Source organism: Pseudopipra pipra, chromosome Z (assembly GCF_036250125.1).
Source record: "Pseudopipra pipra isolate bDixPip1 chromosome Z, bDixPip1.hap1, whole genome shotgun sequence".
Lineage (NCBI taxonomy): Eukaryota > Metazoa > Chordata > Aves > Passeriformes > Pipridae > Pseudopipra > Pseudopipra pipra.
In genome coordinates, this window is record NC_087581.1 from 2,653,185 (window position 1) to 2,671,935 (window position 18,751).

At 42.9% G+C, this 18,751-nt stretch overlaps 2 protein-coding genes across 2 annotated transcripts in view; both read left to right on the forward strand.

The window, feature by feature from the left end:
- Nucleotides 1-238: 238 nt before the first annotated feature.
- LOC135406582 (lipoxygenase homology domain-containing protein 1-like) lies at nt 239-8,545 on the forward strand. The gene is made up of 5 exons (XM_064640898.1): nt 239-583; nt 1,441-1,601; nt 5,081-5,396; nt 5,903-6,057; nt 7,439-8,545. Exons 1-5 carry the CDS (start codon nt 490-492, stop codon nt 7,574-7,576), a joined length of 864 nt encoding a protein of 287 aa, XP_064496968.1. The 5' UTR covers nt 239-489; the 3' UTR covers nt 7,577-8,545.
- A 1,990-nt stretch (nt 8,546-10,535) lies between these two features.
- LOC135406581 (lipoxygenase homology domain-containing protein 1-like) overlaps nt 10,536-18,751 on the forward strand; it is a 72,339-nt gene continuing 64,123 nt past the window's right edge. The window contains exons 1-3 of the mRNA XM_064640897.1: nt 10,536-10,949; nt 11,679-11,843; nt 16,227-16,408. Coding sequence (XP_064496967.1) covers nt 10,796-10,949; nt 11,679-11,843; nt 16,227-16,408 — 501 coding nt within the window. The 5' untranslated portion in view covers nt 10,536-10,795. The remainder of the gene's footprint in view (nt 10,950-11,678; nt 11,844-16,226; nt 16,409-18,751) is intronic.

The following is an 18,751-nucleotide window of genomic DNA, read 5'->3' on the forward strand; positions in this document are numbered from 1 at the left end:
GGTCGAGTGGATGAGTTTACTTTAGATATGAGGGATATTGGAAAGGTAAGAACCAATTGCAGGTGTCTTTGTGCTTCGTGCAAGTGTCTGAATTCAGAATCAAATCAACACACAGAACTGAATGTGACGAAAGAACCTCTGACCTTTACACTGGTTATTAAGGAACACGTTTTACATAGACTATTACATCAGCAGTCTAGTGTACATGCTGGCATGTGAAGAGTGCTTTACGTTTATAGTTAAATACATATATAAATTATTTACATGAGCACAGTGGAAGAACAAAGCGCCAGGGTGAGGGGATTGTGGTATATTGAGTAGATTCTGTTGTGTGCATAAATTCTGTGGGGTTTTTCCCTGCTCTCTTGGTTTTTGTTTGCTTTTTCAAAGATCAAACGAATACTGATTGGACACGACAACGTGGGTCTCCGATCTGGCTGGTTCCTGGCCAGTGTCCAGATCACAGTTCCAGTCCAGGGAAGGCAGTACATGTTCCCCTGCAACCGATGGCTCGACAAAGACGAGGCTGATGGCAGGGTGGAGGTGGAAGTCTACCCCAGTGAGATTGTGCCTATTGAGAAATGTAAGAGGATGTGTGACTGTTTTATAGCTAGGACTAAAAATGTGTTACTAGCACTCTTGAGGACAAGTGCGTTAGACAAGATAGATGCTAAAACCAAAAAGTCCCCACCCTTACGAGCAAGTGTTGTTGAGGAAAGTAAATTATTCTCATGTTTCCTTTTCTGAAAGGAAATGCTCCTGAAAAACATTATGGAGTTTTTCATCTCTCTTTCCTGAGACTATATGAAAAATTTGCATCCTGGGCAGCATAACACAGCACAGAGGCAATGTGCTTCTTTGTTGCAATATCAGTGGGTTCTGCTTTTTTCACATTTATCTGGCCCCCTCCCTTTTTTTGTTTTTCACATTCATGTGCCCTGTTGCTGCACCAGACATGTCCTGTCCTGTCTGTGTTACTCCCATTTCCTGCAAGGGGGAAGCTTTTTGATAAATATGGACCAAATCCCTACTGCCCACTTGACTTTTATCAGTAGACACATTTTCTTTTAAGGTCATGGTTAAAATTTGTCTTCAGATCCTGAGAAAGGATGCTATGTTTTCACCTACTCTCTGTAACACCCTCCCTTTTATTATACTAAGGAGATCATTTAATCTCTCTGTGGCTAATACTGAAATGAAATTCCCTTTTAAGGCTCTGTTTTGCACCCCTGTGGCACTGGCTTAGCACTTGTAAAAGGCAAACTGTTAGGTTAGTCCTCAGTGAAGACTTCTGCTATCTCACATTTAGTTTGGATAAGAGCAAATGGTTGGCTACGTAGACATTTGTCAAGACAAGGTAATTTAATTTTGAATCTGAACCCTCAGGAATGTTGTTATCTGGGCTTCTCTCCTGATTTAATTGCTTTATTTTTGGACTAGTGATAAACTATGAGGTGTCTGTAGTTACTGGAGACGTGCGAGCCGCAGGCACCAACGCCAAAGTGTTCATGCAGATTTATGGTGAGACTGGCAAAACTGAGCTGATCATCCTGGAAAACAGATCCAACAACTTTGAACGGGGAGCCACAGATATCTTCAAGGTATGATGAAGGCTGTCGCTGCCACTTCTAAGAGGGGAAAGAAAGGACCAGCCAAAACTAAGACATCGATAGAATAATTGGCCCAATCGTATAAAAAATTTTTTTAAAGAAAATTGCAGGTCTGACGGTATGTGCTGTGCTCTATCCATATTTTTGGGAGCTTTTGTATTTCTTTTGTGAAGTTTTGTGTTTTGTGGAGGGGTTTTCATCTTCTGAGGGGCTGATAGCAAAGGGGCCATTGAAGTCTGTGGTCTAATAGCGGTGTTTGTTTACATTTGCTTCCAAAAGGGGGTACTCATGTTAGGTCTCAAAAGGCCTTTGAGTGACACTTTGGGATTGACCACATGCTATTGTCCCATTCTGATGTCTAGCTGGGGAAAGAAACCCCACATCTGTATAAGAATATAAGGAATCCCAGCTTGGCCTGTGGTCACACGTGCCATTAACCACAGGTTTGTGTGCCAGCCCTGCAGGGGTTGGCAGCTGTAATTTCTGTGAACGTGTGAGAGCCCTGTGGATTTTGCTGTCTGTAGCGCTGTTCCAGTGAGTCACAGTGAGGTGTACAGCACGTTCCTCCTGCTATCAGAATGGTCAGAATGTAGGTTTTATACTTGTTATGCCCCGCTCCACTCAGCGGGCTTAGGGGAAGGTTATTTGATTTACTTTGGTAGGTGTGTGGGATAAACAACAAAATTCTCAGGAGGCTCAATAACAAACTTTTACTTGCAAACTTTAGAACATTAAGGTAGAATAAGGTGCTTGGCAAACTTTAAAATGTAGCCATTTCGATTATTATCATCTATAGAAATGCAGCAATATGAAAGCATAAAATTAACACTTAAGAAAGCGTATGAGGGAAAAGAAGGAAAGAGAAACAAAGGATAAGAGTAGAAAGGTATAGAGTCACCACCCACGAGTTCAGTGACAAGACTTGATTGTTGCAATTTCTGTGTCCGTTGGTCAAAGTGATGGCCACAGTCTTGATCCATCGAGGACGGGGGAAGCCCAGACACAAATTTCAGTGGGTTCATAAATGCTCAGGCTAGGTGGAAATGCCCAGGTACCTCTCCTGGTGTGTGGGGGGGAGTTTTACACTGATCACTTCAAGGGTCTTTTCCCTCAGTGTAGTCGAGCCAATTATCCCATATCACATGGCATGAAAAACTTCAGGTCTACAAGCCAATGTCCTGGTACTTCCCTGGAGAAGAGTTTTCACACCTGAGTCATTTGTGTAAGGGAGGACACTGGCATGACAAAAAGTACTATCCCAGCCTCTCAGGATCTGCTTCTTGTCAGCCTCTTCCCTCACCTGGCTGAAAACCCAGCTTGCAGCCTCTGGTGGTGGGTGTGCACCCACTCTGCACCTGGGCAGCACCCCGGGATTGTTTGAGCCATTAACAATTAACATTTCAGTCTCACACCTCCTTCTGAGCAACCCAGCAGGGTATCTGCAGGGGTGAGAAGCCTTACATGTAATTCAGGTGGGTGAGCCAGGGCCTGGCTAATCCAGCAAGAGGTCCCAGGCTGATGAGGCTGAGCAGCAGGTTTGGACAGGCATCCTCTCCCTTCTGGACCAGCATCCTTTTCTGCTTCATGAGCTTGGGTTTTCTGCCCAGATAAACAGAGGTCTGGGGTAAAGGAATGCTCTTAGTTCTTGCCCTGTTGAGGTCAGGACATGTCAGAGCCACATGCTTCTGTATTGAAAGAGAGACCAACATCTGGACAGTGAAGCACATAGTCCAGATGGAAGTGGGATTTAAGGCACATCTGTCATATGTGCTCACAGCACAAGGCTCAGCACAGTGGTGCCTACGTCTCCCTTTGAATTTGCAGTCCCACAGAGGCTGGATCTGTCTCATCACAGCTAAACTTGGAGCTAATTGCTGAAGCTCCCCTGAATCGTCAAGACTGGGGTATTCTTCCTGCTGTCACTGGCCAAATGGAGGTGCCTTTATCCACAGCTTTACCAGTTTTTTAATGTGTATTTTTTAGATCAGTTCACCTCCTCCTGCCTCATTTTCTTGCTTTACAGAATGGAGTAACTGATGTTTATCCATTTTTAATGAATTCTCTGGGATTTAAAATGTCTACTACCTTATAAATGTTTGCTTTTTTAAAACTCTCTATAATTTTAAGATTAGGTTTCTCTGATTTTAAAGGAAATAAGCTTTCAAAAATTTATGAGTAAAAGCTATTAGCCAATATCAGATTTATAATAAAGCCATATGTACAGTGTTCTGTTTACATAGCTATGCTTTCATCCTCTCTCAGATATTTATTGCTAGATTGGAAAGTTATACCCATTTTCTGTAATTTTTTTTTGTAAGCACACAAGGCAGAAGTTCTGAAACATAAATAGACAGATCTTTCATCTCCTTCATAGTATGAATATCTACAAAAGATATGGGCAAAAATAAGATTCTGTGAGCTACATGCTAATAGGAAATGCTATCAGTTACGGACAAGGCATGCAGGATAATCACAGCAAATCTAAGGGAAAAGCCATGTAAGGAAATACACATTCTTTATGTCGGGACAGCTGGATCAATTTTAGTTTTCTGATAAGCGTCTTGTGGGCAATTGATTTTGTTTTAATCTACAAAATGCTTCTAGACTACAACCTTACATGCCTAATTCCAGATTTCGGCCTGAAGCAAATGTTTGCAAGTTTTATAACATAAACAGTGCCTAACAGCATAAGCAATGATCAGAAACAAGTCATTGATTGTTGAAGGGTTGTGTGGAGTAAAATCTTCTATCCAACTTCATTAGGTAGTAATCTGGACAGATAATCTAAACCAAGAAGGTTTTGTGTCTGCTGTACTGACTAGAGAGATGTAAATCTTCTTACTGATCAGCCTTCTGCCACTGATGCACTGTAACCAGTAGTGATTGTATCCTCTCTGCACACTAGCAAAGTGTGAAAATACTTCTCCAATTTTCTGGATGAGAAGGAAGGAGAAGGTCAGTCCAAACTCAGGGTCTGTGTCAGAGATCAGCTCATCTGAGTTAACTGCCTTTTCATTATGCCACCCAGCCTCTTGCTGGGTTCATGTTTTGTCCTAAATGTAAAATATATCTTATTGTGAATTTTGAAAGGCCTCATGCACTGAGAATCTGTAAAAACCTACTATGATTTTTTGGAATATTCACTTTTAATGACAACATAGAGACAATACTGGTGAGGAGAGTAAGGGGGAAGTAGAGAGCCAAATAAACACTGATTCATCTTCTGCCCTCACCATGGTTGCCTGGAATGTCTTCAGCTCAGTCTGTTCACACGAGATTTGGTAATGGGAGGTATGAAATGGTAAAGCAGGAACGAAAAAAAAGTGAAGGCAAACTTGCATAAAAAATTGTTCTTACCCTTGCTTAGACATTTTGGGTGCTAGAGGCTGTGCTCCCCATTTTTGAGAATACACTTTATGAAATTGAGATGTCTTATGTCTCCCTGGGTGACGACTTTTCCTTGGCGACAGAGGGAGGCTGCAGATGTTGGCAAGATCTATAAGATTCGGGTAGGCCATGACGGGACAGGCATTGGGGATGGCTGGTTCCTGGAAAGCGTCACGCTGAAGCGGCTGAAGGCTAAGGAGTCTGATAAAAAGAAGCAGAAGAAGAAGAAGAAGAAGAAGTCTGACGAGGAGGAGGAGGAGGAGGAGGAGGAGGAGGGGACCAAGGTGGACGAAGGAATGGATGTCTACACATTTGTGGCACACCGCTGGTTGGCTAGAGACGAGGGGGATAAGGAGATCGAGGTGGAGCTGGTGCCTGATGGGGAATCTGACCTGGAGGGTAAATATCAGGGGGAATGTGTGTGTGTGTGTATATGTGCATGTATCCAGCAGCTGCATGAAGGATGATAACCACACTGCAGTGCTCAGCAGGACCACTTATTCCCCCTCAACTATCCCACTGCCCAAGGCCTGCAGAGCTGCTTACCCCTTACTTTGGTTGATCAGTGCTGGGGAGGAAGAGGACGGTGGTTATACTAAGGCAGAGCATGGAGGAGACAGTTTGAAGATGGAATTCTGTAAGATTCTCCAAGGATTGTCTGAGGCACTGGGGTCAGGAGTCCCACAGGTTACCACTGTGGCTGAGAGTCTAGCAAGCTGTGACTATCATTATGGCTGGAGGAAGATGAAGCTGTTCATATTTTAAGCTAGGTGCAAACAAACTCCAGGCAAAACCTTTCTGTGCTGGCATTCTGGGGTTACATGCTTGCAGGGTGAGCCACGGATTTGATGAAGTGTGGCTATTTCTGGGCTCCTCCTGAGTTGCCTTTGCAATTTTACTTGCAGAGAATACGTATGAAGTCCGCGTTCTCACTGGGACTGTGTGGGGGGCTGGGACGGATGCTAATGTCTTCTTGAACATCTATGGCTTAGAGAGAGGAGACACGGGTGAGCGCCAGCTGAAAAGGTCGAATAACCTCAACAAGTTTGAAAAGGGACAGGTAATGCATGAACTCAACTCACTCAAGCGAGCAGAAGGCTGGCAGAGCTCTCTCAGTTATCACGCTGGCCAGTTAGTACAACCTCTTCTCTTCAAGGCTTGGCTTCTTTCAGCTTAAAGCTCAAACACGTTTTATTTCTGAAATATGTAAAGTAAAATTCCTCAAAACATTTTCCAGGGGAAGTTCATTTGAATAATAAGCCAAACAACCAATTCCCCGTTGGAGACACCTTTTGCATCTGCTTCCTGTAAGCATTCTGGTAATAATGCTTCCTCCCAAGAATACTTGAAAACCACAAACTTTAAATTAATATTGGAGAGCGTTTGTGAGGCAGCTCAAGTATGTAGGTATTTAGGTTGCAAATACTATTCTAAATGTTCCACTCGACCAGTCAGGGAATAAAAACAATATTACATGGTGTGCTGTAATTACATTATAATCCAGTCCAATTAAAGAACATCTCTAGTAGATTGAGTATTTGCCTTAAAAAAGTTTATGAACAATTAACAAGCTACTGTTATAGCCAGGAGTTTTTCAAGGAACAATTTTGAATAACAAAAAAAAAAAAAAAGAAAAAAATTATGGAAACAAAAAGCAGCTGTGGAAAACTTGCAATCACGAAAAAAAGAGCCTAAGGTTGTTAAATAAGCTGTTAGCTGTGATTTATGAGCTTGGCACCGGTGAAACTGCAACCTGCACAGGGTTCTTTATTCAGTGGGAAGAGCTCCAAGCTGCAAATGTAATGCTCTGTACTCCTGGGAGTACAAACCTGAAGTCTACCAACATATTAATCACATTAAGATGTTTAAACTGTTATGATAGCAAGGACCATCCTGTCACACTAACACAGTTAATAAATGAACCTCTTGGTTGTGGTAAGTGACAAAGGGAGGACATTCTGTGTTTTGAAATAAAGCATATGGGCTGTGTTTTGGGGCCATCCTGTGCAGAGCCTGGAGCTGGACTCAGTGATTCTTGTGGGTCTCTTCCAACTCTGGTATCCTATGACTCTACAGAGAGGTGGAACAGGAGAATTTCTGTGGAGTCAATATGTTTCTGATCAGTTCCAGTTTCAATCTGTGGGAAAATACCAAGCCCGAAAGGAATGATATGTAGGAGAGATGAGTTAAACCTAGAGGAAGCTGAAACTGGGGTGAAGTAAAGAGAAGAGTGAAGGGTTGGGCAATCCATGGCTGCTCCATGAAGGAGCCAAGCATGAGTGTTAATGGGAGACCTCAAAGCTCTGTAGTTATTTTTGTACACACACACAAAGAGTACCAGAAGAACTTACAAATAGCTATTTTTTAATGGGGAAAAGGACTACCCTTGGCCATTTACTGCCTTTCTTTCCTGCTTTATGTGCCTTTTGCCTCCTGTGCAGGTGGATGTGTTCACCGTCAAAGCCATTGACCTGGGTGAGCTGAAGAAGCTGCGAATTCGCCACGATAACTCTGGTACCAGCCCAAGCTGGTACCTGGAGAGGGTAGAGATTGTTGACCTCAAGGAGAGCACCACGTGAGCACCCTGCTGCACCCTTTTCGCATGCTCAGAAAAGGGTTCCACGTTCTCAGGAACCTGCAGAGTTGCAGGGAGGCAGAGGAGGTGCAGAAGGGCATCGTCGTAGCTCCTCACCAGCTCACAGGGAACAGGCACCCTTTGGGAGCCTAGTGGTGATTGTGCCATTATACAGAGCGGGGGGCCATTCTGGGGTACTTGTGTGGGGGGTTTTGCTGTCCCAGCATCTCTGCAGCTTGGTGACCAGCAGTATTTGGAAGGGAACCTCAGGTTTTCTCTGTTTCTCCTGGGAGGGACTCAACACTCCCTCCTGGAAAGGTCCTTGAGCAGAGCCTACACTCAAGCATTTCCCTTCTAGGCCTCACTTTGGAAGTCCATGAGCTCACGTTTCAGTTGTCTTTTGTACCAAATGGAAATGTCTGAGCCAGAAGCAAATCCTGATCTGAGCAAACTCCCATGATTTTCACAGAAAGCTGGATGAGCAAAGACTGGGCAGTTCAAAACCTGAAATACAGGCTTGCCCTTGAGCTGGAACGTGCTTGAAACCACATGTGCTTAAAAGTTGCACAATGCTCTGGTGGGTGGGACCACTTATAAGGACCTAAAGATGAGTCCAGCCTTCATAAACATAAAATGCCTGGGAGACAGGAGGTTCCCTTAAGTTATTTAACTTTTTCTGGGACTTAAAACTAAAACGAATCAATCATATGGGGCTGACAGCCCAGAAACAGCACTTTGCAGTAAGTGCTCCCTAACCTATTTATGGATTGTGTTCCCCCAAATGACACCAGATCTCAAAAATGAAAACAGATGTGTTGTTTGGCTTTGAATAATCTTGATTTTGGTTTGGTTTAGGGTTTTTGTTGTTGGTTTGTTGTTGTTGTTTTTTTTTTAAGTAGCCTCTGATCTGTGCTTTTTCGTGTTATTAAAGCCTGTGAAGTCCTATGTAAGTGCCGGCTGCTGCTGTCATTCTTGTAGGTATTATTTTCCGTGCCAGCGCTGGTTAGCAGTTGAGGAAGATGATGGTCAGATTGCCAGGGAGCTGGTCCCAGTGGATGAAGCATTTGTAAAGAAAGATTCTGAAAATGATGGCCAGTCTCCTGCAACGCTGGGCCTGGAACAGAAAGGTTTATATTAGCCTTGTGTTTCTTCTCTTGAAAGGAACTGAGTTAATAGCACTGCTGAGGGCACTAGCACTTAGCAGTAGCAGTTACTCACTGTACTGTAATTTTGCCCCTACCATGAAATTTTCAGGTGTGAATGAAATGTGAAGTGTGTGTCAGACAGCAAGGAGTGAACCCTCCTCATTTTTAGTTGATTTAATCATCTTGCAAGATTGGACCCAAAGTGACAGAGCTAGGAAGATGGGTAACATGTTCAGTCATCGTCTTTTAAATGAAATACATATTTGTTGCTAATATCTAAGGAATAGATCTGATTCATTTCACATCATGGAATGTAATGGTTAAATGTTTCAACATAAAAGTGAGCAGGGAGTAAACATAGCCAAAGAAAGGGAAGGGACCTAAATTTATCTCACTTTCCATCTTGCTGCTTATGTCAGTTGTCCTCCAAAATAACTTTGCTTCACTTGTAAATAATTTTGCGTGGTAACCACAGAGCAGTGACACACTCCTGGGTCTGATGCTTCACGGTGCTGAAGACCCAACTGGTTTCCTAGCCGGTGAAAGGTTTTAAATTCTCCCCTAATTTCCTCCTCAAATGCTTTTGAATACGTGAACAATTTCCACAGGTTGTGCAGTCAAAAGAATTCCACAAAGTGTTTATCCCTTTGATTCAGGAGGACGTGCTGGTTAAGCAGCATTTTGGAAACGTGTGTAACTATGGAGAAGATGTTCCATTTTGGAAATCTTGGTTAGGTTATAGCAGCGCAGTGAAGACTATATTAGACTTTTCCACATTTTTTTATGAGTTGGCTGCACTTGTTAAATGATGGTGCAGTAGAAACCTTCTAATGATGTTGTTCTGAAGGGTGTGTTTCTGAGTATGAACTGTATATGTCGGTGTACATACCTTCTGGTACGTGTTATATGCACATACATTATTTGGTGCTGATAATATGAAGGGGGGTATGTGGGGTTTTATTGATGAAATATTATAGGCAGAGGCAGCTTTGAGGAGTGTTTGAGGTTTCCAGGAAGCAAATGGGAAGGCTTAAGCGCATTTCTTATCTGTAGATGTGCAGGCAATGCACTGAATGACTGGAGCAGGAGAAGATTCTACAACCAGATAGCCCAGCTCACCTCAAGAGCTACCACAGCATAGGAGAGGAATTAGAGATTACAGCGTGACTGTGATCAGTCAAAATGAAACTCAAACCAAGCACACATATGGAAGGAAAAGTAGAGTTAACTCCTGGTCAGCCTTCACACTCTTAAATTGGCGTATTTTATCTGACAGCTAAATCAACGACATACACTGTGAAAGTGAAAACCGGGGACAAGAAGAATGCTGGGACAGATGCCAACGTCTTCATCATACTCTACGGAAGTAAAGATGATACAGGTATGGCTTCACACAGTGTAAAAAGATGGCAACTCACTGCTGGACCCCTGAAAAGACAGGTCACAGTCTCCTTTTATATCCTCAATACCCCACCTCACTCCTTTTTAGTACAACGTTGTGTTCCCGCTGTCGGTGAACACATTGTGGTGACTTGGAGCACACCAACAGCTGCTCTAAGTCACTGCTGAACTTTTTGATGCTGATTTGCACCAGCTGCTGGTCTAAAGGTTTTAATTCCAGTTATAGAAACAGCATAGTTGACTGGGACTACGTTACTGAGCAGTGAATGCAGTGGATTATTTGCTTTCCTCAGCAATGAATCAGCATGCTCCCAAAATCCAGCCCTCCTCTGCCTCTTTGAGTGGCCCAGAAGTATTTAATCAGCTGATGAGCAAATCCTCTTGGAAGCAGCTGAGCTGTGTATGCAGTGACTGGGATGCCCGTGAGAGTGACAGGGAACCGACGAGTAGCACTGATTTCTTTAGCTGTGAACACAACACAACAGCATCATCCTTTTTTCATTGCCAGAGGATCATTCAATGGAAGAGTTCTGTATATTTTGGGTGATGGTACAGACTTGGGCTCAGAGGAAGGGACAAAGTTCAGATCTTGAGATGAAAAGCCAGTTTTTGCATTTTAGCCACTTCCCTCGTTCCACTGTTGACATTCCCAGAGGATTTGTTTCACACACTGAACAATGTCCTTTTGCATCGCCACAACAGGGACAGTCAGCCTAAAGGCCTCAAAGATTAACAAGAACAAATTTGAGCGTGGGAAGGTAGATGAGTTTACAGTGGAGTCTGTGGACATTGGAGACCTGAAAAAAATCAAGATAGGCCATGACAATAAAGGTAAGATAATCTGCCTGGTAATGCAGTATTTCTAGTGCACTAGGCACGTTGCTGTATAAAATAACCTGCCTCCAAGACCCCAAATGTCATTTACCTTTCAGCGACAGATCCTTGCTGTCACTTTGGCTGTTGCTGCTACTATCTTTTCTGCTAATTGCATTCCCATGTCTGTGGCAATATGAGCTCAGTAGTGGCAACTTGCAGGGAGCTTTGCAACCTCTACCTCTGCAAGAGTTTCCTTAGTTTTGCAGCCATGTCCTTAGAGAGATTTCTCAGATATCACTGAACATCATTTTTGTTTTTGTCATGTGGGACCTGTAGACTTGTCTCAATTCTGTATTAATTTTTATGTTGTTGTTTTGATTATCAAGTCTTGGCTGCCTTTCAGACATGGCTGTGTCTCTGCTACAAACAAGGTAGGCAGTGGGGGGATGCATGGATCCCTTCCCCTGTGGGGCAGCAAGGGACATGTTCATTGATAACTGCTCTGTATTATTACAAAGGCAAATTAATCCAAGCGATGGAGTAATTAGCATTTCCATGTGCACATCTTTAGCCTGACAGATACAGAAATGTAAAGCATTTTAGCTCGATGAGTTTTGTGTTATATATTTTATTTTTCCTTTGGCAAAAGAGAGAAAGCTTTATTTCTCAGAGGTCTGGAACGCATTTCCCGTTGTCTGTAAAGGCTCTGTGGGTTATTATTCACTGTTATCTTTCCAACCACAGGTAATTCAACTGGCTGGTTTCTGGAATGGGTGGAGATTGATGCCCCATCACTGGGACAGTGCCTCAAGTTCCCTTGTGGACGTTGGCTGGATAAATCGGAGGATGACGGAGCCATTGAGAGAATCATCTTTCCTGCAAAACTGCAGACAAGAGAGTATATCCCATGTGAGCAGAATGCCATTTCCCCGGGGTACACCCATCATTACAGAAGATTAAATTACACTAGCTCATGTGGTTTTATAGGCTTGGCCTCTCCCTTGAATTGGCTTTGGAAAATTTATAAATAGATCACATGCCAGCTGCTTCAATTACTACAGGAAGGTTCCTCTGGGTGCTCTAGACTAACAGTTCCTGTATTTGCCAAACCAGAGAATCATTAGAAGTCATGTGGATGTGTCTGATTTTCTCTTTGCTCCCTTTTCCCCCATCCTATCCAAGTCCTCTGCTCATTCCAAGCTGTTCTTCCTTGTTTCCAGTTTCCCTTTGATCTTGCTCCATTCTAATATTGCCATTTCTGTTGTCAAAGCAGACACTTTGGTCTTGCTTCCAAGCCTGAGTTCTTCCAGTGCCTTTGGCAGTGTTCACCCATATCTTGCTGACCTTCTTCCAGACTTTTTTCAGAGTGGTGTTTTTCTGATAACATTGTACCAGTCTGCCTCTCCTAGTATTCTCTAATTTATTCCTTACTCTTCATTCCTCTTTAAAATAATTTTTTGAGTAAACATTACCCCAGCTCAGCTCCTTGTGAGTACAAGCTTATAATTTTCGTGTCTGCTATGGCAACTCCAACTCTCCCATTCTGGCAACTTCTTTTCCTGTCTCCAGAATATTGAGCATCAGATAACATGGCCTTCATGAAATAAATGAACCATTCTTTTGCTTATTCTGTAGCCCTCTTCCTTATTTTCCCCTCTCTTGAGCATCTTTGACTACATGTAGGGTACTCACAGCCTTGGGACTGAACTTGACTTGTCCCTCCCTGATCTGCTTCATTTCAAGTTGTTGATAAATATTTTTTGTCCAACCACCACAGTACTGCTAAACCACCTTTTTCTTTCAATATGTTGGATGCCACATGATGAAGGGATGAGGCCTGGTGCCTCAGAGTTGGTTATCATGTCATGCCCTGCTGGGTGCTCCCTTGGTCAATCTTAAGAGATAAGTTGTACACACCAAAGCTGTCTCCTATCTCATCTCATCTCATCCCTCAGTGTATGCATTGATGTTCTCAAAACTCTTATCTCCTGCAGTTCCTTATATAAATATCAAAATTTAGAGCTGCCCAATCTCTGTTTTTCTGCCTCAGTTGCCTTCTTCATAAGTAGCTGTGAGAATAACCACACAAAATAGTATCAGTTGTTTTGTCTCCTTTTTTACTGTCAACATCATGTTGCATGTTGAAGGTCTCTCCAAGGTCTAGGTCCTTGTATCTGCAGACTGTAAGCTAAAATAATTTCTTGTCTGATGATCTGCCAGTGTCACCTCTTTGTGCCTCTCCCAATCTTTGACCAAGGCAATTTTACGTATTGTATCTTGCCTTCTTTACCTAAACTGTCTGGAGCAGAAGAAAGTATACTCTTTGCTTACTTCCTCACTTTTGTCAGTCAACTGGAAGAAATAGGAGATTTATAGGGTCAGAGAATTGGAAGGGACCTTAAAGATCATCCAGTTCCACCCCCTGCCATGGGCAGGGACACCTTCCACTAGACCCAGATGCTCCAAGCCCCGTCCAACCTGGCCTTGGACACTTCCAGGGATGGGGCAGCCACAGCTTCTGTGGGCAACCTGTGCCAGGGCCTCACCACCCTCACAGAAAAGAATTTCTTCCCGATATCCCATCTAACCCTGCCCTCCGGCAGTGGGAAGCTGTTCCTCCTTATCCTGTCCCTCCATCCCTTGTCCCAAGTCCCTCTCCAGCTCTCCTGGAGCCCCTTTAGGCTCTGGGAGGGGCTCTCAGGTCTCCCTGGATCCTTCTCTTCTCCAGGGGAACCCCCCCAGCTCTCCCAGCCTGGCTCCAGAGCAGAGGGGCTCCAGCCTTCAGAACATCTTTGTGGCCTCCTCTAGGCTTGCTCCAGCAGTTCCATGTCCTCTTTAATGAGGTCCCCAGAGCTAGATGCAGTATTCCAGGCCTTTGTGTCTGAAAAAATAAATTGATTGATAGATGCAGTGAACACTTTCATGGGAATGAATACAAATCAGAGACTTTGTATGTGCTTCTCATCTGGTTTTGCCATGTTATCCCAGTCGATATATATATTGATGCAGATGTTGACTATATAATTTATTAATGGCCCTGAATATCATAATGATGTAGGAGTTTCTGGCATACCATGCATTTCAGTACCATAATTTGTGTAAACGTGATTTTTGTCAGCAGTCCACATCCAACCTTTGGAAAAAGCCAGGCCTCTCTGGCAAACTCTTTGCACCAGGCTCGGTGTCAGCTTAGGCTTTTTCACCATTTAAACCATTCCCTCTGTGTTATTTACTGCATTCTGCTTTCCTAACAATTAACCTGAGGTTTTCAGTTTGCCAGAGGTAACTAAACGGGTTTGATTTGTTTTATGATGACTCGTGCCAGAATTGTTTCACGGTGAAAACATGTCATCCGCAGTCTAATTAAAATCATCCCTGTGGGGATACAGCTTTAAAAGTGCCATGTAAATGAAATGGGTGTCTGACAGCTGAAAGTTGTGCTGTTGGTGACCTTGTTAGGGCGCTGCTTTGCTGATTCAGTTCTAAGCTGATGTTAATATTCAAGCAACAAGACCAAGTGCTACGGACTTCAGCAGAGAAGATAATTTTATATTCATAATGCATAGTGTGTGATTTTTTTGGTCTCCGGGATTTTTTTCACCTCTTCTTACATACTGGGGAAACTATTCCAGTTTTGTTGCAGCACAGCAGAGCAGATTTCATTGGGTTGAGCAGAAAGAATATTGAGTACCTCCAGGCTGACTCTCTGTAGAAGAAAACTTCTTCATCTCTGTCCTTCTGAGAGCTGTATTTTGAGAGCCTGGCTTTTTAATGAATGCCTAGTCTCTGATACACATAATCAGAGTTACTCCAATAGTAATAGAGATGGTGCCAGGAACCTTCTCTCTTACCCTAACAGCAATGCTGAGGCTGAAATGTAGTGCAAACTGCTACACAGTAAATAGCAAAAATGACTGAAGTCGTGGCAGAGTAGGAGGGTGGGGATGAGAAACAGCTGAGAAGATTGTAGTCAGGGGAGGGAAATGGTGTAAGCTGTTTAGGGGGTGTATGGGACAGAGATGGCCAGGAGCAGATCCTGGTGGTAGCAGAATCTAGGTGTTGAAGGCTCTGCTTATGGGTAGCAACATGGACTGCAGGGACAGTGTCTTCCTGAGGCTGGAGAGGTCCCTGCAGCTAACTGGTGATGCCCAGGCCTTACCTGGTGTTTTGATTTCAGAAAGGCTTTAAAGGAGGTTGGGACAGGATTCATTTTCCCAAATGGAGCACCTGAAATCACGTGTCCTCACAACGGTTCTAAGTTGCCGTTGTGATTGTCTGGTCATTCAGAGGGTGGATTTGGGGAATGACGTGGCTAACCCCAAGGAATATGCCTTCAGTCCTTGACTGAGTCTTTCTTCAGACTACATTGACTTTAGTGATTACATCTGGAGAGGTAAACACCAACCTGATGTGTGGGCCTCTGAACATATGTTTCTTACTCAGTGAGCGAAACCTCATCTCACCTTGCAAACTGAGGATATTCAGCAAATCCATAGCATACCAGGATCAGAGCCCCAGTCTTATTCCTGGGTCAGCCTTATTCCTGAGCAAGTCTGAGTCATACACCAGCAGGACTGAGAAGCTGTGAAGATAAATAGAACAAAAAGAGGCATCAGACTTCGGGGTCATGGGACATTCTGGAGAAACTAAACCACAGGAATAGAATAGGGAAGTATTTGTAGTCTTGATCCTTACTGTTCTGCATTCACCATTGGTCTGGCTGTAATTTGACCTGTTTGCCTCAGTGTTTCAGAGAAGTACTAAGTGAAAATAGAACAACAGAGAATTATTTTTTCCTTATGATTGATATTTGTCATATGTTTAATAATGGAAATAGTAGGACTTTTTTATCAATAATACTATCTTGAATATTTATATACTGCCTCCAGTTGTCTTAACTTCATCCATCTGCCTAATTGCTCAAAAATTTATGAATTCATGTTTTGCTTTAACACTTGAGGTGTTGAAATAAATCTTGTTTCAGTAACTTTGGATGGCAGGTATAAATATAGTGGGTGTTTTCTGGTCATGTGATTAACCTAAAATCTCATTACATGAACATGTATCAAGGTCAATTTGCCTTACAGCATTAAAGGAAATTCCTTTGGATTTTCCTAGGTCTGACCAGCTGGATAACCTTAATGACCACAAGTGTGTGATTCCTACCCTGTCCCCTTTGATTGCAGAGTCTTATAATTCATTTCTTGTTTCGTTAAATGTTTCACAGTAGCATTGCTATGCTGCTTACTGACTTGTTGGTTTGTTTCCCTTTTCTGCCATTCCCTGAACCAGTTGTTCCTTACGAGATCACGGTGTACACCAGCGACATCTTTGGGGCTGGCACGGACGCTGACGTCTTCATTGTTCTCTACGGATGCGATGGGATCTGCACTCGGCAGAAATCCCTGTGCCTCAACAAGAGAGAGCAAAGGATGTATTTTGAAAGGAACTCGGTGAATCAGTTCATTGTGGAGGTAAGATCGAAGGTGCTCACACTCATCTTGTGTTTTCTCAAGGGGATTAAGACGAGAAAATGGAGCGAAGTGGGGGCCTTCTTTTAGGGAAAACTGTTCAACTCTTTCACTTGTGGAACGTGCGTTCAAAACTCCGTTCTCCAGCAGTCTGACTGCTCACTGGATCAAATCTTTTCTCACTGACCTTCAGTGAGTAGCAACTCCGAGGTGCAGCACACAGTGTCCCTGTGGCCGAGTGCCATGTTAACACTTGGAAAGGCTTGTGCAACTTTGTCGTGGAGCCGTGTTGTACCAGTACGTGGATACGGGGGCTTGTCCTTCCAGGTGAAGTTGAGAGCCGCTTTGAGAGGCCTTTACATCTTCCATTTCCTATACCATACTTGGCAAACAGAGGATATCAGCCTCTGTGCCTGCCGGATATAATATGTGCAACTATCCTTATCAGCTCTTACTTGCCTCAAGATTTTCTTTCTCCTGCAGTTGGCAACACTTTGAAGCAAAATTCTTTTTCTTCTGTGTGCTCAGACAGAAAAGCCGTCAGCTGGTGGCAGACAACATGATTTTTCTATACCCAGGCCTAACTTTTTGAAAGATCTCGCAAGTATTTCCTGAAGTGTTTGCACAAGTGTGTGCAAATAGTGAACTAGTTCACATCGATGAGTGAGCTCATTTACAGCAACACAATTAGGCAATTTCTGTTCAGAGTATGTACTTACTGCTGAGAATTTGTGAGAGGCAAAAAGACAGCCAGCTCTGGCTCTGGCTTATCCTTTAGGAACTGCTACATGCCCTTACCTTCCTTTCCTGGCTGCAACAGCAACACTGACTTCATAGAGGACCTTACAACCTATCTCTGTTTCGGGTGGGGATTGTTTTTGTAATTGAAAGGAAATCTTAAACCAAATTTTTTTACAAGTTAAAATACTTCCAGCCCACATTGTTGTTATATGGCATGAATCATATAATAAATCCCCAGTGTGATTCCTTAAAAACAAAGAAAAAGACTTATTTTGGTGGAGTTTCCACATAGTTTTTCATAATAGAGGTTGCATTAATCCACAGGTATAAATCTTAAGCTGAGTGTTATGGTTATATCTTTATTACATAAGATTTATTTCAGATTTGGTAGAACCTGAAGCATAGTATTTTTCTTAGATGAAGCAAGGGGAAATGCAGCGTGTTCTCCAGATTTATAACATCATATTAACCTGTCCCCAAACTCCATTCTCACTTCACCAGTTCCTCTTTCTGCAGAAGATGGGGATGAAGAAAAATATATTCCTCTTTCACCTACTTGTGTAGAGCCATAATTTGGAGTTCAACAGACCTTAAAAACAATTTGGGGGATCTCAGGAAACACAAACTGGGAATCGTCTGTTTGTTTTGGTGCTTTTATCTGCCTCTATCATTTTGTATTTTGCAAAAGAGGCACAAAAGATTAGAGACTGCTCTCAGCTATGGTTCCAAGTGATGATTTGCTGGAGATGCCTACAGCAGGGTAAAGCCCACTTCTTCTTGAACATGGATCTTTACTGCTCAAGCATCACTTTATTGCTATGTATTGATTAAAAGCCTCATTGAAAGATGAGTATTTGTCCAGGACAAAAGAGGAAAAATAATTTTCCCCTGATGTATAGTTGTGTGCATGTGTGAGTTGTAGAAATGAGTTTGGATTGTCTAATTATTTTACAGTGAATCTTGTGCTGTCTAAAGTCAGGGCAGGGCTGATGAAGTCAAACCTAGTTTGTTGAGTGTGAATTCCTTGGGTAGTGCAGTTCTACTGATTTATGGAGTCTTCTAAAATTACTGCTGTCTTTTCTTCAGTATGGACACTTCTGTCAGCTGGGAACAGAAGGGAGTGGTCTCCAGTGATGCAAATTGATATGTTCCATTTTCTCATGTTTTCCAAGAAAATAAGACTCTAAAAGCCTAAGAACAGAAGGACAGCTCAGTGTTCTTCTATGTGCAGAGGAGATTTGCAGCCAGTCTTGGGCTTTTAAAGGCCAGATATACAAAAGTTTGCACTGAAATTAGCAAAAGCTATTACTTAGGAGCAAATTTCCATTTTTCCTGTTCAAGCCTTTGAAAGGGATGTCAGTTAAAAGTAATGAACTAGAAACAAATTACCCAAGTAATAAGGTGAGGCATAAAAAACTCATAAAAAGTAGCCACTTCATAAAATGATTGTCCTGTTGACTTTCACAGAATGGCACTGGGATTCTGTGGTGGAACAGGAGAGATAATATAATGTGCCAGGCTGTTTAGGTAGCAATTCCCAAACAATTACCTTCATTCCTACGCATTCAGAGAAGCCTGAGATGCAGGATTGCAGTTGTGCAACCC

Coding starts and splice junctions, on each gene's coding strand:
- LOC135406582 (XM_064640898.1), top strand. CDS start 490: ATGTTCCCCTGCAACCGATGGCTCGACAAAGACGAGGCTGATGGCAGG. Junction 584..1,440: donor GATTGTGCCTATTGAGAAAT/GTAAGAGGATGT, acceptor TTTTTGGACTAG/TGATAAACTATGAGGTGTCT. Junction 5,397..5,902: donor TGGGGAATCTGACCTGGAGG/GTAAATATCAGG, acceptor TTTTACTTGCAG/AGAATACGTATGAAGTCCGC.